This window comes from Danaus plexippus, chromosome 25 (assembly GCF_018135715.1).
Source record: "Danaus plexippus chromosome 25, MEX_DaPlex, whole genome shotgun sequence".
Taxonomy (NCBI): domain Eukaryota; kingdom Metazoa; phylum Arthropoda; class Insecta; order Lepidoptera; family Nymphalidae; genus Danaus; species Danaus plexippus.
This window is the reverse complement of record NC_083553.1, coordinates 2,245,918-2,266,856: the sequence shown is the minus strand read 5'-3', so window position 1 is coordinate 2,266,856 and position 20,939 is coordinate 2,245,918. Positions and strand designations below refer to the sequence as shown.

The 20,939-nt window shown below is 28.5% G+C and overlaps 1 protein-coding gene across 2 annotated transcripts in view; it reads right to left on the bottom strand.

The window, feature by feature from the left end:
- The window catches only part of LOC116775421 (dipeptidyl aminopeptidase-like protein 6), an 83,772-nt gene extending 63,239 nt beyond the window's left edge, over positions 1–20,533 (bottom strand). For both annotated transcript variants that reach the window (XM_061524642.1, XM_061524643.1), the window contains exons 1-2: positions 20,346–20,533; positions 4,701–4,797 (exon numbers count right to left, since the gene is read on the bottom strand). In XM_061524642.1, the coding sequence (XP_061380626.1) occupies positions 4,701–4,730 (30 nt within the window). In that variant the 5' untranslated portion in view covers positions 4,731–4,797; positions 20,346–20,533. The remainder of the gene's footprint in view (positions 1–4,700; positions 4,798–20,345) is intronic.
- Positions 20,534–20,939: the final 406 nt, after the last annotated feature.

Below are 20,939 nucleotides of genomic sequence, written 5' to 3'. Positions count from 1 at the left end.
TTTCCGAGCTAACACTGTCACGTAACGTTAAATAAAAAACCTTTCATTTGCTAGATATTTAAAGAACAAAAAAAGAGGTGAAACAGACAGTTCGTAACCAAATAGTTATAAATGTCTCTTATATTTATAAGTACAATAGATATCGTAGTATATTTAATGTATCTCTTTATTTGACGTTGACCGTTGACTTCTGTCGTAAAATTTGTCCAAACATTGAATCTTGTAATCATAATAGTATATACAATGAAAACTCAGGTTCTTTAAGAGCTTCAATGATTCGAAGTAGGTACTAGTTTATTAAGCAATATAATAGTAAATATTAGTAGGGCTCGATTAGAACATTTTAGCAAAGCAATTTTTTTTTTCTACAAAACTGATCCTTGCATTTTTCCTAATACCTTAATTTGTTTCGGCCTATCTCCAATAAGAATAAAGGATCCAATTTTATTTAAACCACATATTAGTCTCATATTTCATGTTTGTACTCTGTTTCAATAAAATATATTTAGGAATTATTAAAAATAAAATATATTTAGGAATTATTTCCTACATTTATTCTTAACGCTATTTAGGAAAATATCAAAAAGCTACATATAGCTTGGGACGACCAAGCAATAACTTAAAGGTTCTCAGTACATGTAAGATGGAAAGAATAGAAATGTAATTCTTAAAAATTGTTTTGATATTTATTTTAAATTCACAAAATAACTAAACATCACATAGGTAATAAAAACAAAGCCTTTAATTAAGATTAGGTCTCAATTGATTCAAAATAAAAACTGCCATTTAGAGGAGAAAACTTGTGCATTTTTTTTGATAGATATAACCTTTATAGGTTAAAAGTTCAACTTTTTACTCAGTTTTTTTCGATAATGTCAAGCCAAAGATAACGAAGAAAGGAAGCGATATTTAGCGCACATAATAGATTGAAATTTTAATACCCTACATAAATTAGCAACAAAGTCACAATACCTGAAGTGTTGGAATTGAAAAATAAAATGGAGACTTACCGAAAAGTAATTTCCTGATAAAATACATTTACAAAAATCGTTGTTACACAAAAATCACAACCAAATAATTTTCCCAGCGAAACCTTTTTGGCGTTATCAAAGAAAGGCTTCCTTGTGGGATATTATTTGTAATAATAACAAGGAAATAATTCACATTTTTCTTTTGTTTTCCTAGTTTTTTCATTTCTCTTATCGAAATAAAATTGTTCCTTTGTTTTCTTACAAAATGCCTATTATCCATTTCCGCTATTATAGCCTCTTTGTCTGAAATAGTAAAAGCTTTTTATGGTCGACATAAATACACCTATTGGATGCTACAAACATATTTCACCTCAAATATATAATTAATAGATATAATAGATTTTGTTAACTCTTTTACTTAATAAATGCTTAGAAACAAAAACATTATAACATAAATTAGTAATATGTATTGACAAATTTATAAATACGAACGGCTCCATGGCAGAATACAACTAAAATATTACTCTACTTATTTCCTGTCGGTTGAGGCAGTACAGTTTTTTTATAACAACATTTCCAAAGGCTTATAAAAAGCTTCGTAAGAAGAATCTCATAGAAATAAGAAACTTAATTCTATAAAATAATAAAAGAAGCCATTCTAGCAACAGCTTGCTAAACTTTAGGATATTATTATTTGCAAAGTAATCTCTAAAATTATGTTAAATTTAAATTATAACACAATTTTGTTTGTGTAATATTCAGAACGGGCATCCTCCTTAAGATGTAGGGTAAACAAAAAGCAAAACAACCGGATTCCATTAGCTAAAATGTTTGCAATGTTTGCTAAGATTGACAAAATTCTTGAAAGACTTACAGTTCCATAAAATAAAGAATACAATATTCTTCAATCCCTTTGAATCTATGGCACTGGTGGTTGAGGCGAATGTCTTTGTGCTGTGATTATAAATGCACAGAGCATAATTGATCGAATATTATTTTATTTATCTTACATCTTACAAATGTACTATTTCTATTCTATAACAAACGGAGTATGACTTTCAAGCTAAAAATATATTGAAATTCATTTATACAGAAATTTAAATGACGAATAATATAATCGAAGATCCAGCGCGTGGGTTCTGGACTTAATGATGACATTTCAGACAGATCCAACAATCCAGCATCTGCATTTAAATACGATCTTGAAATATATTAGAATATTTCCATCTCCATATGATGAACTTTCTTTATAAATTATCATGAAACAGACAATAATGGAATGTCTATTATACTATTCGTATACGAAAAACATCTTAATATATTCTGTATCTATACTTATGTAATAAAAATATATTACGTCCTGAAAAGGAAACTAAAGAATCAGTCTTCCTTATATCTAAAAGGTAATAAAATTTTCTATTAAAAGAACGTTATTTGGTGAGATCAGGACGGAGATTTAGAAGATCCTCTAGTGACGTTGAAAACAATCACAACGTGAAGCGAGACAACGTGTTACTGAGGTTTCTTATTTACTTTTAACGTACGTTTTATTTTAAGATGTCCTGTGTTTACTGAACACTTTAACTTTACATTAAGATGTATAAAGTAAAAATGTTTTTATTATATTGTGGTTAGCATTATTGCGGATTTTGTTGTTTATACTTCAAAGATTTATCGGAACAAAACATTATTTTCCCATCCCAATTCTTTAGCTTCCTTTATAAAACACACCAACACGTTAAAAGTCTAGTTTTATAAGGATTCGGGAACGAGATAATATAGAATCATCTTAACTGAAATAATTAACTAGAAACGGTGATTAATTTTGTTAGATCTTCTCTCTTTTACCATGGTTATTAAAAATTATAAAAATCATATGCAAAATCTTGTCAAAAAATGGAAGCCTTTATTTTTTAGTCAGAATGCAGCATAGAGAATAAAATTGTCACGTCAAAAACCAGTTTGATAAGAACTAACTTTTTAATATAGATAAAAATGGTTCGAAACGCTATTTGCTTAGTATCTAATTTAATAAAAAAAATGAAATCACAGGTAATATTAGACAAATTTTAGTAGCATTTAAATCAAATCACTTTAGCTTTTTCTATATCTATTTTCATTGAAGAATTATTAAATAAAATTAATTATAATGTTACTACGAAATTATTTTTTTGCGAGTGTATCCTTTATTGTCATTTGTTAGATATTTGTTAACAAATAACATCAGTCACTCACAGTTGTCAAAGTATCACTCATCACTGTCATTCATTCTTTCATACAGTTACACTCAAAGAAACTGAATGAAGCAAATAAGCTTCAACACAATTACGTATAAATGTATATACAATCCAAAATATATGTAATTACAAGGGAAGGTAAAAAAATAAGCTGTACAACAAGTGAAAATAATAGCAAATGTTGTCATTTATATAAATGGGTACAATAATTATAGCGAACGGAAATGAGAGATAAGATGGAATTGGGAAGCCATAAATTACTCGCCATTTCATACTCAACTATATATTTTTTATTATAAAAGACTATGACATTCAATTGAACATATATCAATAGCAATGTCGAACCTGTAAAATACGTACTTTGTTAATGCTATGAATTGAAAATAACAAAGGACTTCTTTAAATCACTTTTGTTATTTTTTTCAATTTCAATTAACTTGAGTTCATTTTCTTTTGTATCACTTAAACAATTAAAGTCACATTAAAATCAAAATAATGAGAGAACAAATAGCGATTTAATTAATCTATTTTTCTTTTTTATTAACAATGGCTGAATTGTTCTCAACTGTCATTCCATCAGATGATCGGTGGAAATGACGTCATAGAATTTGAACGCACTATCTCAATAAGAGGCTATTTATTACATTCTAAAAAAATACCTACATTACAATTGGAAGGAAACACAGAAATAGGCAAACTGTTTTCATACTTTGTTGCGCTTATAAGTAACAAGAAAGCGGATTGGGGAAACCCTTCCTTTATCTGGATTGGGAAAAGGTGCACAGAAAAAAGGATGGAGACTAGCCGTGCATAGCTTGTCCGATGGTAAAAATGGGATGGATGGATAATAAATCATGTTTTTAATGCGAACATTTTCCAAAATACATAGGAATAAGATATTTATAGGAAAATATCCAAAATATATTTATAGGAATAAAGACGAAAAGACTGGCCTCTTCAGTCTTGTGCTCAAAGCTAACTGGATTGGTTTTAACAATTTATATATTTTTTAAATTTCGACTGGATAGTGCTTCATTGTCAATCCACCCCTTGGTGGCCCAACCAAGTCGTGATCATTTAACCATATAATTGAGTATAATTTCAGTCTTTCATAGATTGAGATAAAATTGAAGTTATAAAGAACACTAAAAAACTTGAATATAAACATTTCGAAACATCCAGCTCCCGAATATTCGAGGCGAGTAAATTGAAAAACAATAACTGCGTTTCAGGTCACGAATGAATTTAAATTTTTAAGTTGATTTTTTTTTTTTTGTAATAGTTTGCTTGCTTGTTCAGTTTCAATCCCAACTTTTCATTTTTTCAGTATTTTTATTAATATTTATTTCATCCACTTTCTTACTGTACTTATTTTGTTGTAACAAATATCATCGTACGAAGTTAAACTTTTTTTTAAATCATTTGAATTTTAATTTAGTCTTTCTATTAATTGTCTTTACAAAGAATACTCTTAGTAAAAAATTAAACTTACCTCATCATCAAATGCTACGTTGTCGGCCATCTTGGGAATTTGTAATTATTTGCTTGTGACGTCACTCAATTACACATCGCACTCATATTTTTATTTCCTGTAACAAAAAATATAGTCTTTTATTATTTAAGAGACGATGAAACTCCTCAGCATTTCTTGGAGTCACCGTGCGGGTGCCGGGTCCATCTCGTTGCAAGACGAGGAGCTTCAACAGTGCCTGGGATTTGCGACCCAACTGCAGGTTTAGAGGGCCCCTTCCTAACGCGTTAAACTTTGAACTTTGATGTTTATAGAGCTCCAATGGCTTTTTTAAATTTACCCAAAACTATTGCGAACCCTGACGGATCAGCCAATAGCCAAACCCGAGCTCCAAGTTCAACACCTTTATGACACTTGCATCTAACTTTGACAAAAGGCTTTTATTTAAATTATAGACGAGAAAACGCCAATACAAACATGATATTAGGTAATTATCGTAGATCGAAGCTTGTTCGACGTTAGTGGTCGGTTGAGTATATACCTTATTCAGATCGTTAATATAAATACATTTGTTCCATAAATTTTCTCTTACGTTGTAAATTTTTTAATATTATTTTAAAATATATTTTATTCTATGAACTTCTATTCTGGATTCATATCAATTTAAAATCTAGTTTAAATCTTTCACCCTCATCTTGGCTGCCGTGCCTCCGTTATTGGAGCCAACTTCACGGAATCGATTTAATACACTTTGATTTAAACTTGTAAGTCAAGCTAAGCTGAGCTGAATAATAAAATTAAATTTTCCGAAAAATATATTATTTGTGAAGTACGTATTTACAAACAGTTCCGATCTTTATGTATAATGCATTATTGAATAAAGAAAAAGGAGGAGAAGGAAAGAAGTAAACTCATTCACAGTCATAAAAATTGCAGATTTTAATGAGCGTACTCAAAAAAAAAATAGAAAAATATTTCATAGTAGTAAAAATAAATAAAATAAATTTTGTAAATATATTGGCTTCTATTGACAAAGTGAGATACTGAGTTAGGTATCACTAGTAGGTGGGTAACATCAATTTCAACTGTCACTAGAAGTAGATGAACTCGCTGTATAACGAATTGTTGAGAGTCAGCCTTCTTAAACTTTAAGCAAGAACATAATTTCACATTTTTTTTTATTCGTAGGATTAAAAGTTTTAATATAAGTACTGACGGGATGATTTAATATAAAAATTTTCATTTACTTGAAATTCTTATCTCATTAACACGCTTTTTTATTGATATATTGAAAACAATTGTTTTATTAAAAATATCTACAGATGCAGAGCTTTTAAATAATACTATAAAAAACCTTTCACGATATTCTTTGTGAATATATATATTTTTTGTTTTTAATTTATCAATCAAAGTTTTAATATATTTTCTAAACATAAATATTTTAAATGCACAATATTAGTCTAATTCTTATTCTACACATATTTTGGATTATAGTAAAAGTTAAAAAAATATATATTGCTACGGTCGTAGCACGTAGCTACGATTAGTTCACAGCTATTCGTAGGCGGGTACTATGAATTTTTGTATTTGTATATTTTATAACAAATTACTTAAAATATATTAGTTAAAATAAAAAAGTTTTTGACCCCAATAAAAAAATATGCTGTTCAAAAAAATTGCGTTCGTATGTATATATATATATATATATAGAAAAACAAGGTTTCGAGTGTATAACGAAATTTATCTTGTTGCGGTACTTGAGATTTCTGGATAGTTTCCAAGATAGTGTCCACCACAATTGATTCACATGTTATATTCGAATAACTAAATTAAACAATTTTTACAAATTCAATTTTATTGTTATAGTAAGATTCGTTCGTTCGTTTCAAATTTGCTTAGCTAGAGAGAGGAGCTTGGACAATGGAGGTGAGCGTTTAACGCGCGTTAGATAGGGGCACCTTAAGCCTACACCTGGGTCGCAAGTCTCAGGCACTGTTGAAGCTCCTCTCTTTGTTTTTTCTTGTACTAATTATATTCGTCCTAAACCCTTCGAACAGCTGCAACTAAAAAGAAAAACCTAAGCGCATTACACAGTTTAATGCAAATATAATGTAAGCGTATTTGTTTGTAAAGTAAATATCTATTTATTTCAGTTTATCTTGAAAAGGAGTGTGGATTTTCAATGGCTTTTCACTGAAAACCAGATTATGGCAAAAAGAATAATTTAAATTAGTCAACTTTCAGCTAAAAAACTTTCTTATTACTGCCATAAAAATAATAAAAACAGACATGATATTCTCAGAGTTCAATATTATGTGTGGCGGCTGCAAATGCCCATTTGCCCTAACGCCAAGTTTAATCTACATTAAATAAGATATACAGACAAAGCTGATGAAAAACGTAAATTATTACCCATAGATTCGTCTCCGTCCGAAATTAATGTTCTGTTTTATATCCAGACATGAAAATAGAGTTTATTTTTTAAAAGATATATTTTAGATTCAGGGATTTCTAGAAATAACTTTGCTTTTATTTAAACTTGTATCGAATCTATCAATACAAGAATATACGTTTAAGACAAATAACACTTTGGAAACTAAAAAATATGACCTAAACAAAGCCTTTCCTGCTTATATTATAATAACTAAAATGTAAAAGTATAACTAACAATAACAAGTCTAATATTTTGTCGCCATTACACGCAAAAAGTTCCACATAGATTGTGATCAAAGCTAACTGTAATGTCAATCATATAAGGAGATAAAAACCATACATTTAATAGGTAGAGTATTATACGAGTAGATAAGACTACAAAGTAAGTATAAAAAAAATATTATAAAATGCTTTAAATTACAGACATAAAAATCATTTATAAATTACTATAAAACTTTGTCTAATAAATACAGTCACAACTTTAAGTATTCAAAATCAATATTTAATTCTCAAAATTCATAGAAAGTATTTAAAAACTTTATTAAAAAATATATATGTATTACTTTGTCGGTAAAAAAAATATTCAAGTGTAATCTCAGAAAAACATATCTTATATAAATTTATGTTACATTTGCGAGCCCACACAAAGTGACGGTAACGGTGAATGTAAATTCTCTGGAACGATTTATAATTTAAGACTTTAAAACCTGTTCTAAATTATTATTTTATTTCTTAAAAACTCTTTGTACAAAAACTAAAAAAAAAAGTCATCATTCGACTATTTTGTAACGTTTATCAACCAATATCGCTCTTAAACAATATTTTCTTGTGACCACTGTGACTTCTTTGACGTCAGATTTTTTCAATACAAAATGCCAAATCTGTCATAAATTATGTAGAAAAATTGATCGCTGCGACACAGCCATAGTGACAGGATACACGCCCTGGTGCATTATTAACAAACTAAGATCGAACATCTGTCTGCTCAGAAACTGACCTTATATAAAGTCCCTTGGCATTAATATTTAATTCAAAAGTCAACCTTGAAGTATATAATAGTAATATTTTTTTGTTTGATTTTGATAACTATGTGTCTACTTTAAAGTATACTAGGTTTTCAGGACGACCTACAATGAGATAAATTTCAAGATTAATGAATTTAACTCTGCAGAATAGAATTAATTTTGTTGATGAATACGTTCATATTTAAAAAATTAAATAGACTTAAAATACTTTACCATCTTACTTAATACTGCATTTTCCTATAAACCTCTCAAAGGATTAATTTCTATCGTAACACGTTTAACAATGTTGTTACGATAGTAAAATTTTTAGTTAGACATTAATGAGGCACAGAAAAAGTTATAAAAACCTTTTTTATACTTTTATTTTATTTTGTTATATATATAATTATGTAAAAGTTTTAACGTGATATTCTCCAAAAACACTTTATTATTGATTGTCCAACAAATCAAAGTTGAAATTTTTTTTTACAATCTATCAAAAAAAAAACAAAATGATTGAACATAAAACAGGTGTTAAATTAATTACAACAAAACAAATACTAAAAAATATTTCATGGAATTGGAAAAGTTAAATGTTGCTTAATTTAGAATTAAAAAAGCATATAACATCTATCAACAGGAATGAAATATCTCAAGCAAACAGTAAAATGAGGTTTTAACCACGAGTGTTTTGCATAGGTTGAATCTAGAGATATTTTTTTTTGAGAAAAATTAAAAGTTAATGATAATAAAAATTGTCATGGAATTTAAATTTAATCAATTGTTTACTGAATATATTGAAATAAATATATATATACTTAAACTTTTAAGTATTTATTGAACTATTTGTCAGATGTCATTTAACTAACAAATTTATGACATATAATTTCTAAAATTATTAAAATCGAAGATATAGAGCACATAGAATATTTAATTGTAATAAAAAAAATCAATTTGTACAAAACATATTATTTAGATCCGTAACATGAAAAGTTTTGCTAAGAGCTTTCTATGTTAAGGTGTTAACGCTCCATTTTAGGATACTATTGGAAAAAGTTTTGCGTCTGCAATGCATCAAATATGTTAAAGTGTGTTAAACTATGTTCATACTGATGTCTTATTCTTTTTTTGAACGGAAACAATTTTCCTAGAAAGTTCCAACAGTATCTTGTGTTCATGTTCTAACAATATTTGAATTGATTACGTACTACCTACATTTTGGTTAGTTCTGTCACAGGATACACTCCCACTATATTGTGTTTACAGGATACGCTGTATTGTGTTTATATATTTTTACATCTTTTGTATGATTCATTAATGTTATTTCAAATATTTACTACTTAATTCGAGTACGTCACACAAATTGAGGACAGTTTTTTTGTATAAGATACAATATATATATCACAATTTATATTTTTGAATAAAATAAAACACGACAACATAAATTCAGACTTCGATCAACACGATTGAAGGCAAACATTTCTTTGTGTGTAAATTAGATTTGACAAACGTGCCTCGAAAAAATATTGAACTTTATGAATAAATTTGATGGTTATTACACCGATAAATCAAATTGTTGGAAATAATGTTAATTCACTTGTATATTCATGACCATCAACATTAGTATGTATTACTTCTTTATATATAAAGTAAAAGAGAAAATGTCTCGTATTTATAATCTTTTTACTTGATTCTTTATTTAAAACAACAATTTAAACTTTTCTAGGTCCGTTGTTAAAATTGCAATTAATTCAACATATAATGACCTCGACGAAAAGTCCGCTGCACTCATAACGGCAAAAGTTCCTTCCGAAATCCATTAAATATAACCCGAGCAAAGTTTTAACGAGACTTTAACCGTTTTCTCTAAAAAGTAAGATAAGACGTTATTTATTGACACGATTTAGACCAAGTCTGCGCTCAAATAATATTACAGAAATGTTTTAAACATCGAAATTGTCTATTTTTATCTTTATTTGAAAAAGTAGAGCTGAGCGAACTTTGTTTGATTGTGATAGTATAGTCACTAATTGATATTTCATATTATAGATGGGTATCACATACTCAGTGACTCTATAAACTATACAACCTGAAATCCCGTACCAGCTGATTTTACGGCCAACGTAACAAAAGAAAGATTAAATCCCCGCTCTCTAAGAGTCCCATCTAACGCAATCTGTATGAAAAAAATAACGCAATATAAAAACTAATGTAATTTTAATGTATACAGGAATACGCTCTTCCAGACAGAGGAGTATGTTTTCATCAAGTAATCTTGCAGTGGAATCTGTTTTCTGGGAAAATGTCTAGTTAAGCAAAGAAACAACTCTTGTACAAAGCAATGTTCTAGACTGTGTTAATAGATTTCGTTTTAATCACCATTGTTTCCAAAAAACGGTATACCTTTGCATTTGGATTTAGAAGTTATCCAAACTTCCGTTATTCACATAAATAATACCAAATTATTCGTTAACATGTTTTCGGTTTAATTATCTTAGATCCATCCCTGTGGAAAAAGTCTTATAAATTCTGATACAAAACATCTAACTGGGTATCAGAATTTATCAGTTAAAAAAATATTTATAAGATTGAAAAAATTTTCTGATACAGATTTCTATAAAAATCTATCAGTTATGAGAATTTATGAGATCGTTTCCACAGGCATGTTACAAAATAACTGTGAAATTAATCGCAAAGAATATTGATACAGTTCTGAAGTATAATATTTTGATGTACAAAAATGTCAATGAAAATTACAGAACAATTACCGAGCTTGTCTCAACATTTAAATATAAGTGACTTAATGAAAAATATGACTAAAACAATTAACTGGAATCGAAGGGTAAGATTATTTTTTTTATTCTAAACAATAGTTTAACGTTATCAGCTGTTACATATGATAGTTTAATCATATTTATTTTTTTCCATCGAAACTAGTTAATTGAGTTTCGTAATTTTAAATTAAACCATACCCTCAATTATTCACAGTCAAAAACGATATAGCCATTGAATTAACTCTCGCTGTATTTTGTGCATTATGTAAGTAAAAAAATTACTCTGTAATTTTATATGAACACCAAAAAAATAAACATATATTATGTATATGCTTCTAGTGAAATGCATTGATTATATTTTTACTTATTTGTATTTTAAGAAATATTTAACTTTGAAATAATAGGTTTAAATAGGAATCGTAAAACTGCTTTCATACTGAAAGAAACATTTCTGAAATCTTTAGAAATATTTCCTTTATTGAATGAACTGGAAAAACAGAATTCTTAACTTCTAATCGCTACTGTAATGAGTGTATTTGTGAATATTTTAATGTTGAATGATTTCGATTTACTTTTGCTTATAATTTTGGAAGGACAGATTCAATGACTTAGAAGTAACAAGTGGAACAATACACATTTAAATAGAGGAAAGGTTTTATTTTACACACAACAATGTAAGAAAGGTATAGTATTTTTGTTAAACATAAACTGAGGGTAATCTGTATCGAATATATAATATAATTTTATCAACTTTTATAAATTTAATTCACAAATATTAATCATAAATGTAGAATAGTTACTCCGTGATATTTAGTAGCGTTATCCATTTAAATGACTTTAAAAAAGGTTAGTTTTTTAGATGTAGAAACTACTGTACCTACTAACCATTACATTCTGGTCGTTATTTAGAACGAAATCATCAAATCCTAATCAGAGACTGCGGTGTGATAAAATAGTCAGACGAAGAAAGAAAAGAATATAGTGAGAAATTTTGTTAAAAAAACATTTTGCCGAAAAAAAAATTGGCTCATTAAAGAAGGAATCTCCAACCTTTACATCTATATATATATATATATAAAATCAGAATGTCTGTTTGTAATATTGTAATAACCGGTTTTTACTACATGCATATCATTATGTATGCGGTACGCCAACCAAAATAACATTTTTTACGATTTTTGTCTGTCTGTCTGTTTGTTCCAGTTAATCTCTAAAATGGTTAGACCGGTTTTAGCGGTATTTTTATTAACAAGTTGCTCCTGTAATAAGAAGTAACGAAGGCTGCTTTTATTCTGGATTTAGTTTTTTTTTTTTGTAAAATAAAGAAATGTTGCAATGTCCAAGTACTGCCCAGTACCGCGCGCAGCTCACGCGCATGCCACGACCATCACGTCGGGCGCCCCTCTACCACTTCTGGAAAAGTACATACACTACCTGTTTTCCCGATACCGAGCCCGAGCCCGAAATTAAACGTTACCACGCGCGAGTGGGAGGAATGGGGGGCAGCAGGGAATGGGTGACCTTAACTATACATACCCGAAGACGCCGTCGTCGGACATATGCGATCTTTAAGATATTTTACTCCATCGAATTTGCTTTGTTTTTTTTTTTTGTTTAATATAAGCATGTTTACTTATAGTATTGTTTAAATTTAGATAGGTACAAATCCGTAAATACATTATATTAGCAATAGTAATTATCCACCAAAAAACACGTAGGTAGTGTTGTCACTTTTATGTAGTTCGGTTACATAAGTAGGTAATTACGTAATAAGTAGGTCTAAATCGATTCATTAGTTTAGGATATCGTGAAATTGATTTGTTTATTTTTGATCCTGTCTGCGTGCACAGTACCTACGTGTTTAAATTTTTTTTTTCGTCATATGTGACTATTGATAAGAAATAAATTCCGAATAATTTTATAGTTTTTCATTTTTCTCACCTTAATTTGACTTACAATCATTTGAAACATTTCTCTTTATTGGTTTCTATAACTTTTTCTGGATGATAATTTGTAAATAATATTGTAAAAGAAATACATTTTCTTAAAGACATAGTTTTCGAAATCAATTACATGGTTTAAGTCAAAAATATTTACGAGGAACCTATTTTCGTTACTTACTAATTGTATTATATTGAAAAATAATAATATTCACATAAAATTTTCATCAAAGCTACTTTTACATTGTACGTAAAATTTCAAACATTTATATTTTATATAGAACATTAAAATATTAATCAAGAAATTAAAATATTCGTGATATCCATTTGTCAGTATGTCCTAAATCTATTTGTCTGCGCTTTTAATTTGAATCGTTTATCATAATTGCTTTCAAATAATTTTAAACTGAACAGTGATCATTTCGTATTCCACGCATGAATGCCTGAATTCAGAATTGAAAGCACTACAAGCTTGCTAATTAATTATTATAGTATTCTATCTACGTACCAGAAGTTAAATACTGATTGAGTTAAAACTATTTTAATAAATTTGTGTTCTCACTTAATTTCTGTAAGATATTGTAGTGAACTGAGCAACAGACCTTTGTGAACATTTCGTTGCAGTTTAAGCGGTTTCTTCCAAGTTCTATTTAAAATAATCTGAAAAAAGTTTTAATGAGACTGTTAGTCATAAATCTTTTTTTTTTCTTTTGTAACTACATTTTGAAGATGTTGCTTGATTAGAAAATTCAATAACAATGTATGTTATTAATGTCTTTAATGTATGTTGATTATTTACTGGTCAATGATTTGATTATTCATTGTTAGTAAGTTAAATAAAAATCAATGTAAATTGTCTAATAAAAAATATATATATAATAAGGAAAACTTATTTCAATCAAATTCAATATATATAAACCACCGGCTTCCGAATTCTGATATTACCGCAGCCACTAAATAATATATTAGACGTAAAAACCTTCATTAATAATAAATGTAATTTATTTTTTGTAATTCACAAATATAAGCTGTACGTCAATAGAAATAAAGAACAATATAGATTGTACTGTCGGTATAGCTTTACAAACAAATCCATTCATCCGACGGAGTAACAAATCAAACAAAGTTGGTAAAATAATTGCAAAAACGTGTGTCTGTGTTTATCAAAAACCGTTCAGAAATCAAATAGGCTTATCCGCTATTTTGAACACGTTTTAAAGTAAATCAGTTGTTTTTTTATGTGAGAACGCAAAATATATCACAACTAAGAATATATTCAGATATCGCTCGGAGGCAGTGCGTGCGTGTGAATTTGATTTGAAAAACGTGTCTGGGTGATATAGGCAGCGATGATATTGACATTATTTTATTTAGGAGGTCGTTTTACGCAGATCCTTATTATGTTAGTGTTATTTCAAAAAATTAAATTAGACTTTTTGTGATATTCTGGAAAAGTAAATAAAGAGGTTGATGTATGTACAAGCAGATAATAGTTAAGATTTAGGAAATTAATATATATATGTGTGTGTGTGTGTGTGTACCTATATTGAATTGTTTTTAAATCCCAAAATTTCACATTTTCAATTATGAATATGAAAGCTCTTGTATCTCATTATTACTGTTACGTCAAATTTAAATTAGTAAATAAATTTAATTGCTGTGCACGTACAGTGTAAACAGATAAGAGAATTATGGTAAAGAGTACATATGGAAGGGACTCTTTGTTTGACTTTTTATATTTATTATTTAAGTATATACGAAAAAAATTGAACTTCTATACTGAGATCTAAGACTTTATCGACTATTCATTTAAATAAAACTAATATTTTTCGGATTTTACTTCTTCAGATTATTGAGCTTCCAACCGAAGCCTATTCATGCCAATTGTCATTGTCAACAATGTCAAATGAACAAATGTCACAGAAAATTTAACGAAGAATTAGTTTTGCAAGTTTTTTTTAATCATAAGCCATAGATAATTCAGTTTCATCACAAGGTTTAAATTTCAATGTTATCACATAAGAGAATATTAAAGTAAGCATCTTATGCGAAGGAAATTAATAACAGCCTTCAGAGAAAAGAATCTTTCCTTACATATACTGCATGTAACGTTTTAAATCCATTGGGATTCAAATTATATGTATGCCATCTTGGCTAAAGAAATGTTTAGGAGAGCTCAATTCTTATGACCCGTGACAATTATTTATTTAATAATTTAACTCTGTCTTTCATTTTTATTCGTTTTCTCCTCTTTGTCTAACTAAATCTGTCATAATGTCAACTTTTTTTACAGGTACGGTTATATAACTTAAGTAAACTAGTTAGTCAACAGAATGTATGGATAATGTTTTTTTTTTTTTAATTAAGTTTTGCAAACAAAGTTCTTTGCAATATGGGACACAAATAAGTATCAGTATCGAGCCTATTTCCTCAAGTGTATAAAAACAAAATATGACAAGAGAGTGTAGACTATAACAAAATCAAATTAAGGTTTAATTTCGTCTGTATGTACAAAAAGCACCCAAGGCCGTTATGTAAATGCGCAGGGCTCAGTGGAACGTGGAGGTTTTGAATTTTTGATAAGGGGGAGTCATGACGTACGAAGTTTCTGGAACGGACTAAACAATATATATGAAACTGAATGTATGTCAAATAATGCGTATATCCTATTTGGGAACACACTCTAGAATAACAATAATGAAATTATTTTTTTCAAAACAAATCATCTTCTCTGTGTAACGTTCTATTGACATGTGGTAAAATTTAAAATGTAAACTTTCAACAATATCTAACAATTATGTAGAAGGGAAAAATAGTCAAGTATATAATTATTTTTTATTAATTCAGAATTTCAGGATATTTGTATAAGCATTGTGACCACATTCTTGTTTAATGTGATACAAAAATGCGGGCCCCAACGAAAGAACTTTATATATCCCATTTATACTATTGTATGTTCGTAAATCGTGAGTATATACGTATTCCTTCCCTGTTTATTATTTACATTAATTAAGACCTAGTAATAAGCAGATAAACATGTGAAAAACTGATGTGTGCTTTAAAAATGCTAGCATTAGGGCGATTTTTGCTTAAAAAAGTGGATGTTTTGTTTAGGCTGAGTGCAGACTTATTTATTGCGGTGGGGATTTATGAGTGTTCACGAAGTTGGTGATTTATTAGCGATAACGGATAATGTTCTGAGAACCGAGATATTTAAAAAAGTAATGAAGTTTCTAATGCACTGTTCGTAAATATGTAATAAAACATTTCAATTGTATGTATTTGTGAAGATTATTTTTGATATTATTTTTTCGTTACTTTAAAATCTGAAGCTTTATACTTGGGGAATTTAATTTACAATTTATATCGCATATATATCTATATAAGACATATATTTTGCATTTGAAAAATTATACGTAAAAAAGGTTACGTAGAATGTACAAGGATAATAATTGTATAAGCTATGCTGCAGATACTGACGCGTTACTGCCTTTAAAAGGATATAGTGGGGAAGGCTTAGCGTTAAAAAGATATCCTACTTGTTTATCATTAAATAAAGAATTATAACGCTTAAAGTGAAATAAATTATTTAATTTTTATTCAAAGACATAAGATATTTCAAGAAAAAAGGAAAAGTAAACATAGACAGCCGAATGTTAGTGAAAGCAGCGGCAATTGTATCGCAGCCTTTTTTTTTTTGTTCTAGCACATTTAAGTATTTTATGATTTAAAGTTTTTCTGCAAACATTAAAGTCCAGATATTGTGCCGTTAGATGTATTGCAGCACAAGAATGAAAGCATCTTAAAAATTAAATGCAATAACGAGAATAACTTCATATCATGCTAACTTTTTTGTTTAACACCTACAAAAAAATAAACTACTTATATTTCAGGTCTTTCATTATTTTTAACAAATGTGAAAATACTACTGCGTATTTGAGTGAAGATCAAGAAGTAATACCTATACTTTGTAAAGAAGAATATAACGGTATAATTACAAAAAAAATAAACACTTTTACACCTACCCTCCCCAAAAATGCGCAAACTGTCCTGGACGGACTGCCTCCAGGATTCGGTTGCTATAAGCTACAACGGTTTATTCAATTTAATTGTATGTTAATAATTATTTTAACATTTAGTTTATTTAAGACTTGACTAGAAAAAATATTCCAACACACAGAAAAGACGGTTCCTTAGCTCAAAATGTTTATAAATTACAATCGTCTTATATGGGCGAAGGTGGAAAACAATGATTTTAAAAGGCGGACATTTTTAAATTTTTCAAATATCAAGCGGACATGCCTAACACTTTATCAATGTCTTGTCCCTGCCCATTGTTTCGTTTTTCTTCAACAGAATTCTTAAAGTGAAAAAGAAAATATGTATAGACTTTCGTCAGATAAACTATGTGATCCTTTATATTTTCGAAATAAAAAAAAAAACCTATTAGCAGACGCTTCAGCGTTTTGTTAATGCATTTAAAAACTGCGATATCGCCAGTAAAAATGCGGTAAACGGCTTGTCAGCTATAAAGTAGCTTTTAATAAAATATCAACTTGTAAATTTCACGCTACAATATTGATGGTTCAAAGACAATGTACATAGTTGACTAAGTCCAAACTTTCGATACTAGTTTGTATAACAAATTAATTTACCAAAATTTCGTAATCTTCTCTTTACAGAAGATTTGAGGATGATGTAGACTTAATAGATGTTTGTTTGATTTAAAAAATAGGCAATAAAGAATAATGCGTTTTTTATCTTAGTATTCAAAAATTACGTGCCTACATAGAGACTATTAGGATTTATAAAAATATTGAAAGCGACTATTTGATTAGAAAGAAGAGTCGTCTTGGGAATTCTACTCATTCTTTGTGCTGTTGTTAATAGCTCTGTAATATCTGTGTTACGTAAATTTTTCCTCGGATATTTAAATAATCATTGTTTTGTTTAAATCATATAATAAAAAATATTTAATAAGAGACACGAAAAAAACCATTTAATACAAACTGGAAATATGAAAGAAATAATAATTTTAAAATTTTAATACTTAACCAATATACAATAGAAGGAATTATATTTGATATAATGCTATACCTATGTTACGAAGATTTCAAACTAAATTTTTTGGTCGATACAAAAATAGATGCCTCGTAAAATTAAATCTTTTTAGGGTCAATATTATAATATTATGGGATGTTAAGAACAAAATGAGAGGAGATAATCCGCTTGAAGGTAACTAAATGTGTTTTTATTCAAAATAAATTATCGTTAATGTCATTAAAAGATAATATGGTATATGTGATCTGTCAAGGCTTGAATTAATTAAAAGAAAAATATGTACCTATTTATTACACTATCTAAAACACTGTATCCTTCACAGATCCAAGTTTTCTACCATTAAAACTTCACACATGACCACATCTAAGTATGAGAATAAGAAAATAATTTAATTTGTATTTAATTAATTTGAAAACTTTTTTGTTAATTGTAACACTTAAATTTGAGGTGCTCACAGAATACGGTTTTTCTGATTTACGCAATACTAATTAATAATCTCTAAGACTTATTTAATTACCACAGTTGATATACAAATATTTGAATTTGTTGTCGGATGACAAATAATATGCCTGACAGACGCTTTCATCTTCTCTTCCCGGGGAAACTGCAAAGTAATCGAAACGACGCGACGCTGTATTTAACACACGTGACAGTTAAATCTGGATATTAGTTTAACGAAACTGAACTTCCGTATTAAGAAAAGAAAAAACAAAAAAACAGAGTTAACGGTTGGTCGATAAACTTATTCCATATTCCGAACATCACTTAAACTTTTATTTTAATTTAACCCTAATTTTCCATCTTCACTGAATGTGACATTTAAAAATGTATACCCTGGTTTAACTTTGGGAAATTATATAAATTATTAAACCCTAAATTAACGCTCACGAATGGCGCTGATTAATAAAATAAGCTAGCTAATATAAATGAAATATATTTTGTACTGAAACATTAATCGATATAAACTTAAAAGGAAAAAAACAGTCAAACAAATTAAGTGAAATGTAGGCTGACTTTTATAAGTTGTAAGTTTGAAAAATAGATTAAAATATAAAGTTTTCATCTGTTTGCTTTTATTTTCTGCGGTTTAATTGCATTTCGCTTCGAATTTATAGCTACTAGAGAATCAGCAACAGGGAGGAGGTCGTTTCACACTCCGCGTTTCCTATAGAGGAAGCAATTATGGCGCACACGAGCATTGGGGCTTTGAGTACTTCTTTATGATTTCTGTTCGCCTAGTAACCTATATTTACCAATGAATTAAAGTCACGGCGACCACGGACAAACAACTTATTGAATATTATTTAGAAAAAATAACTACTTTTATTTCATAATAACAGAAAATGAAACAATACTATGGTAATAGAAGGTTCGAGACGCTGTTCGTGTGATATTGTGTATACAAAGTAATAAATACGATTTATACATTTAAAAATAAAGAGACAGTATTGAGTTTAATGGCTCAGAAAGCTATTTTAGTTTTTTAGTAAATACAAGTTGAGGCCAAAAATATTTATGGGGTCAAATATTTTTGACAATTAAAGTAATTTTAGTTTATATTAATTTGTGGTTTAGAAATGAGATTGATCATTTTAAATAACAAATTAAATTATTAAAATAGCAGGTATCAATGTTAATAACCCTCGTCATTGTGAAGACAAGGGAAAAATCCATTAATTAAAAAATAAAGAGCGCCGTTAAAGGTGACATATTGGATTTTGAGCTGTTTACTTTTTTTTATATTTTCTTTTAGTCTAATAACACTATTAGCAATACACTCTGTATATTAAAAAAGGATTTGAAAATATTTCAAAATAAAACGAAACAACGCTAAGTAGGGTTTAGTATTAAGGAAATTTACATTTTATGTCCAAGTTCAAAGAACTAAAATGAATAATATAATCAAACATTGTAAATGAGTATATATATATATATATATATATATATTATATTTCATATATCATAATTATTTCTTATAATATACTGTAAACAGTTTATCTTTTAATTGATTCCTTTTGATGTGTAGTTAATGGTAGTAGATAGTAGGCAAAACAAAAACATTATCATTCAATCTCACACAAAAACCCGTTAAATGTAAACCTTTTCAGCTTGTGAGCAAACTTGAAAAGTAGGTAGTTTCTTTGAATGCTTTGTTAGAAAAAGGTTTCGCTGGAGAGAGAAAACTCAAACATACCTTAAGAATAGACTGAAAATAGCAGTAACAGATTACATAGAAATGATTTTTCTTTTTTTTTTTTTTTGAGCCATAAAAGTTTTTAGAGTACAATTTTTTTTTCAACCTTTTTATTATTTTCGACAAATTCGTATCTAAAACATTCTGTAAACAAAACCGTTACATTAAATAAAGTCGTAATCATCATAATTGATACATTACAGTAATTACTAAATAAGAAAGCATTGTATTCTAGCGTTGTCGTATATTAAAGCTCTCACCTGTTACGTACTTCGTATAAAACACAACACATACACAGCACTAATGGTACAAACAAAAGAACATCAAACCTAAATAAAGATCTCTTTAATTGATATAATCGATTATTTATCGATATATAAATTCGATTTTTAATAAATTAGTATTGTGGAGCGAGACGTCCAACGAGTCTGAGCTCCGGCGAGCGACTGAAGCAAATGGGTCCATTTTCCCGACGCTTCCAGTGATGTTGCCAGTTTCGGAAAAACTCCTTTTAAATATATTATAAATATATTTATTTCAATGTTTAATTATAAATGAAAAATGAAATATATATCAATTATTGCTTATGCTACAATATTACACGTATCTTTTCAATCAAGACGCAAGTTTGAAATGTACAAATAAAGGTAGTTTTTGTAATTATAAAAACACTATCAAAACAAATCAAATTTTATTGACAGAATTAAAAAACCGTCCAAGCGGTATGTTAACATGTTAAATAGTAAGCAACAACCAGATACATTTTTATGACATTCTCCCCTAAAAAGGGGTTAACGGTTCCCCAGAAGTCTCGTGACCCCGAATCCTTTGTGCGGTCCGCAAACTGTGAACAT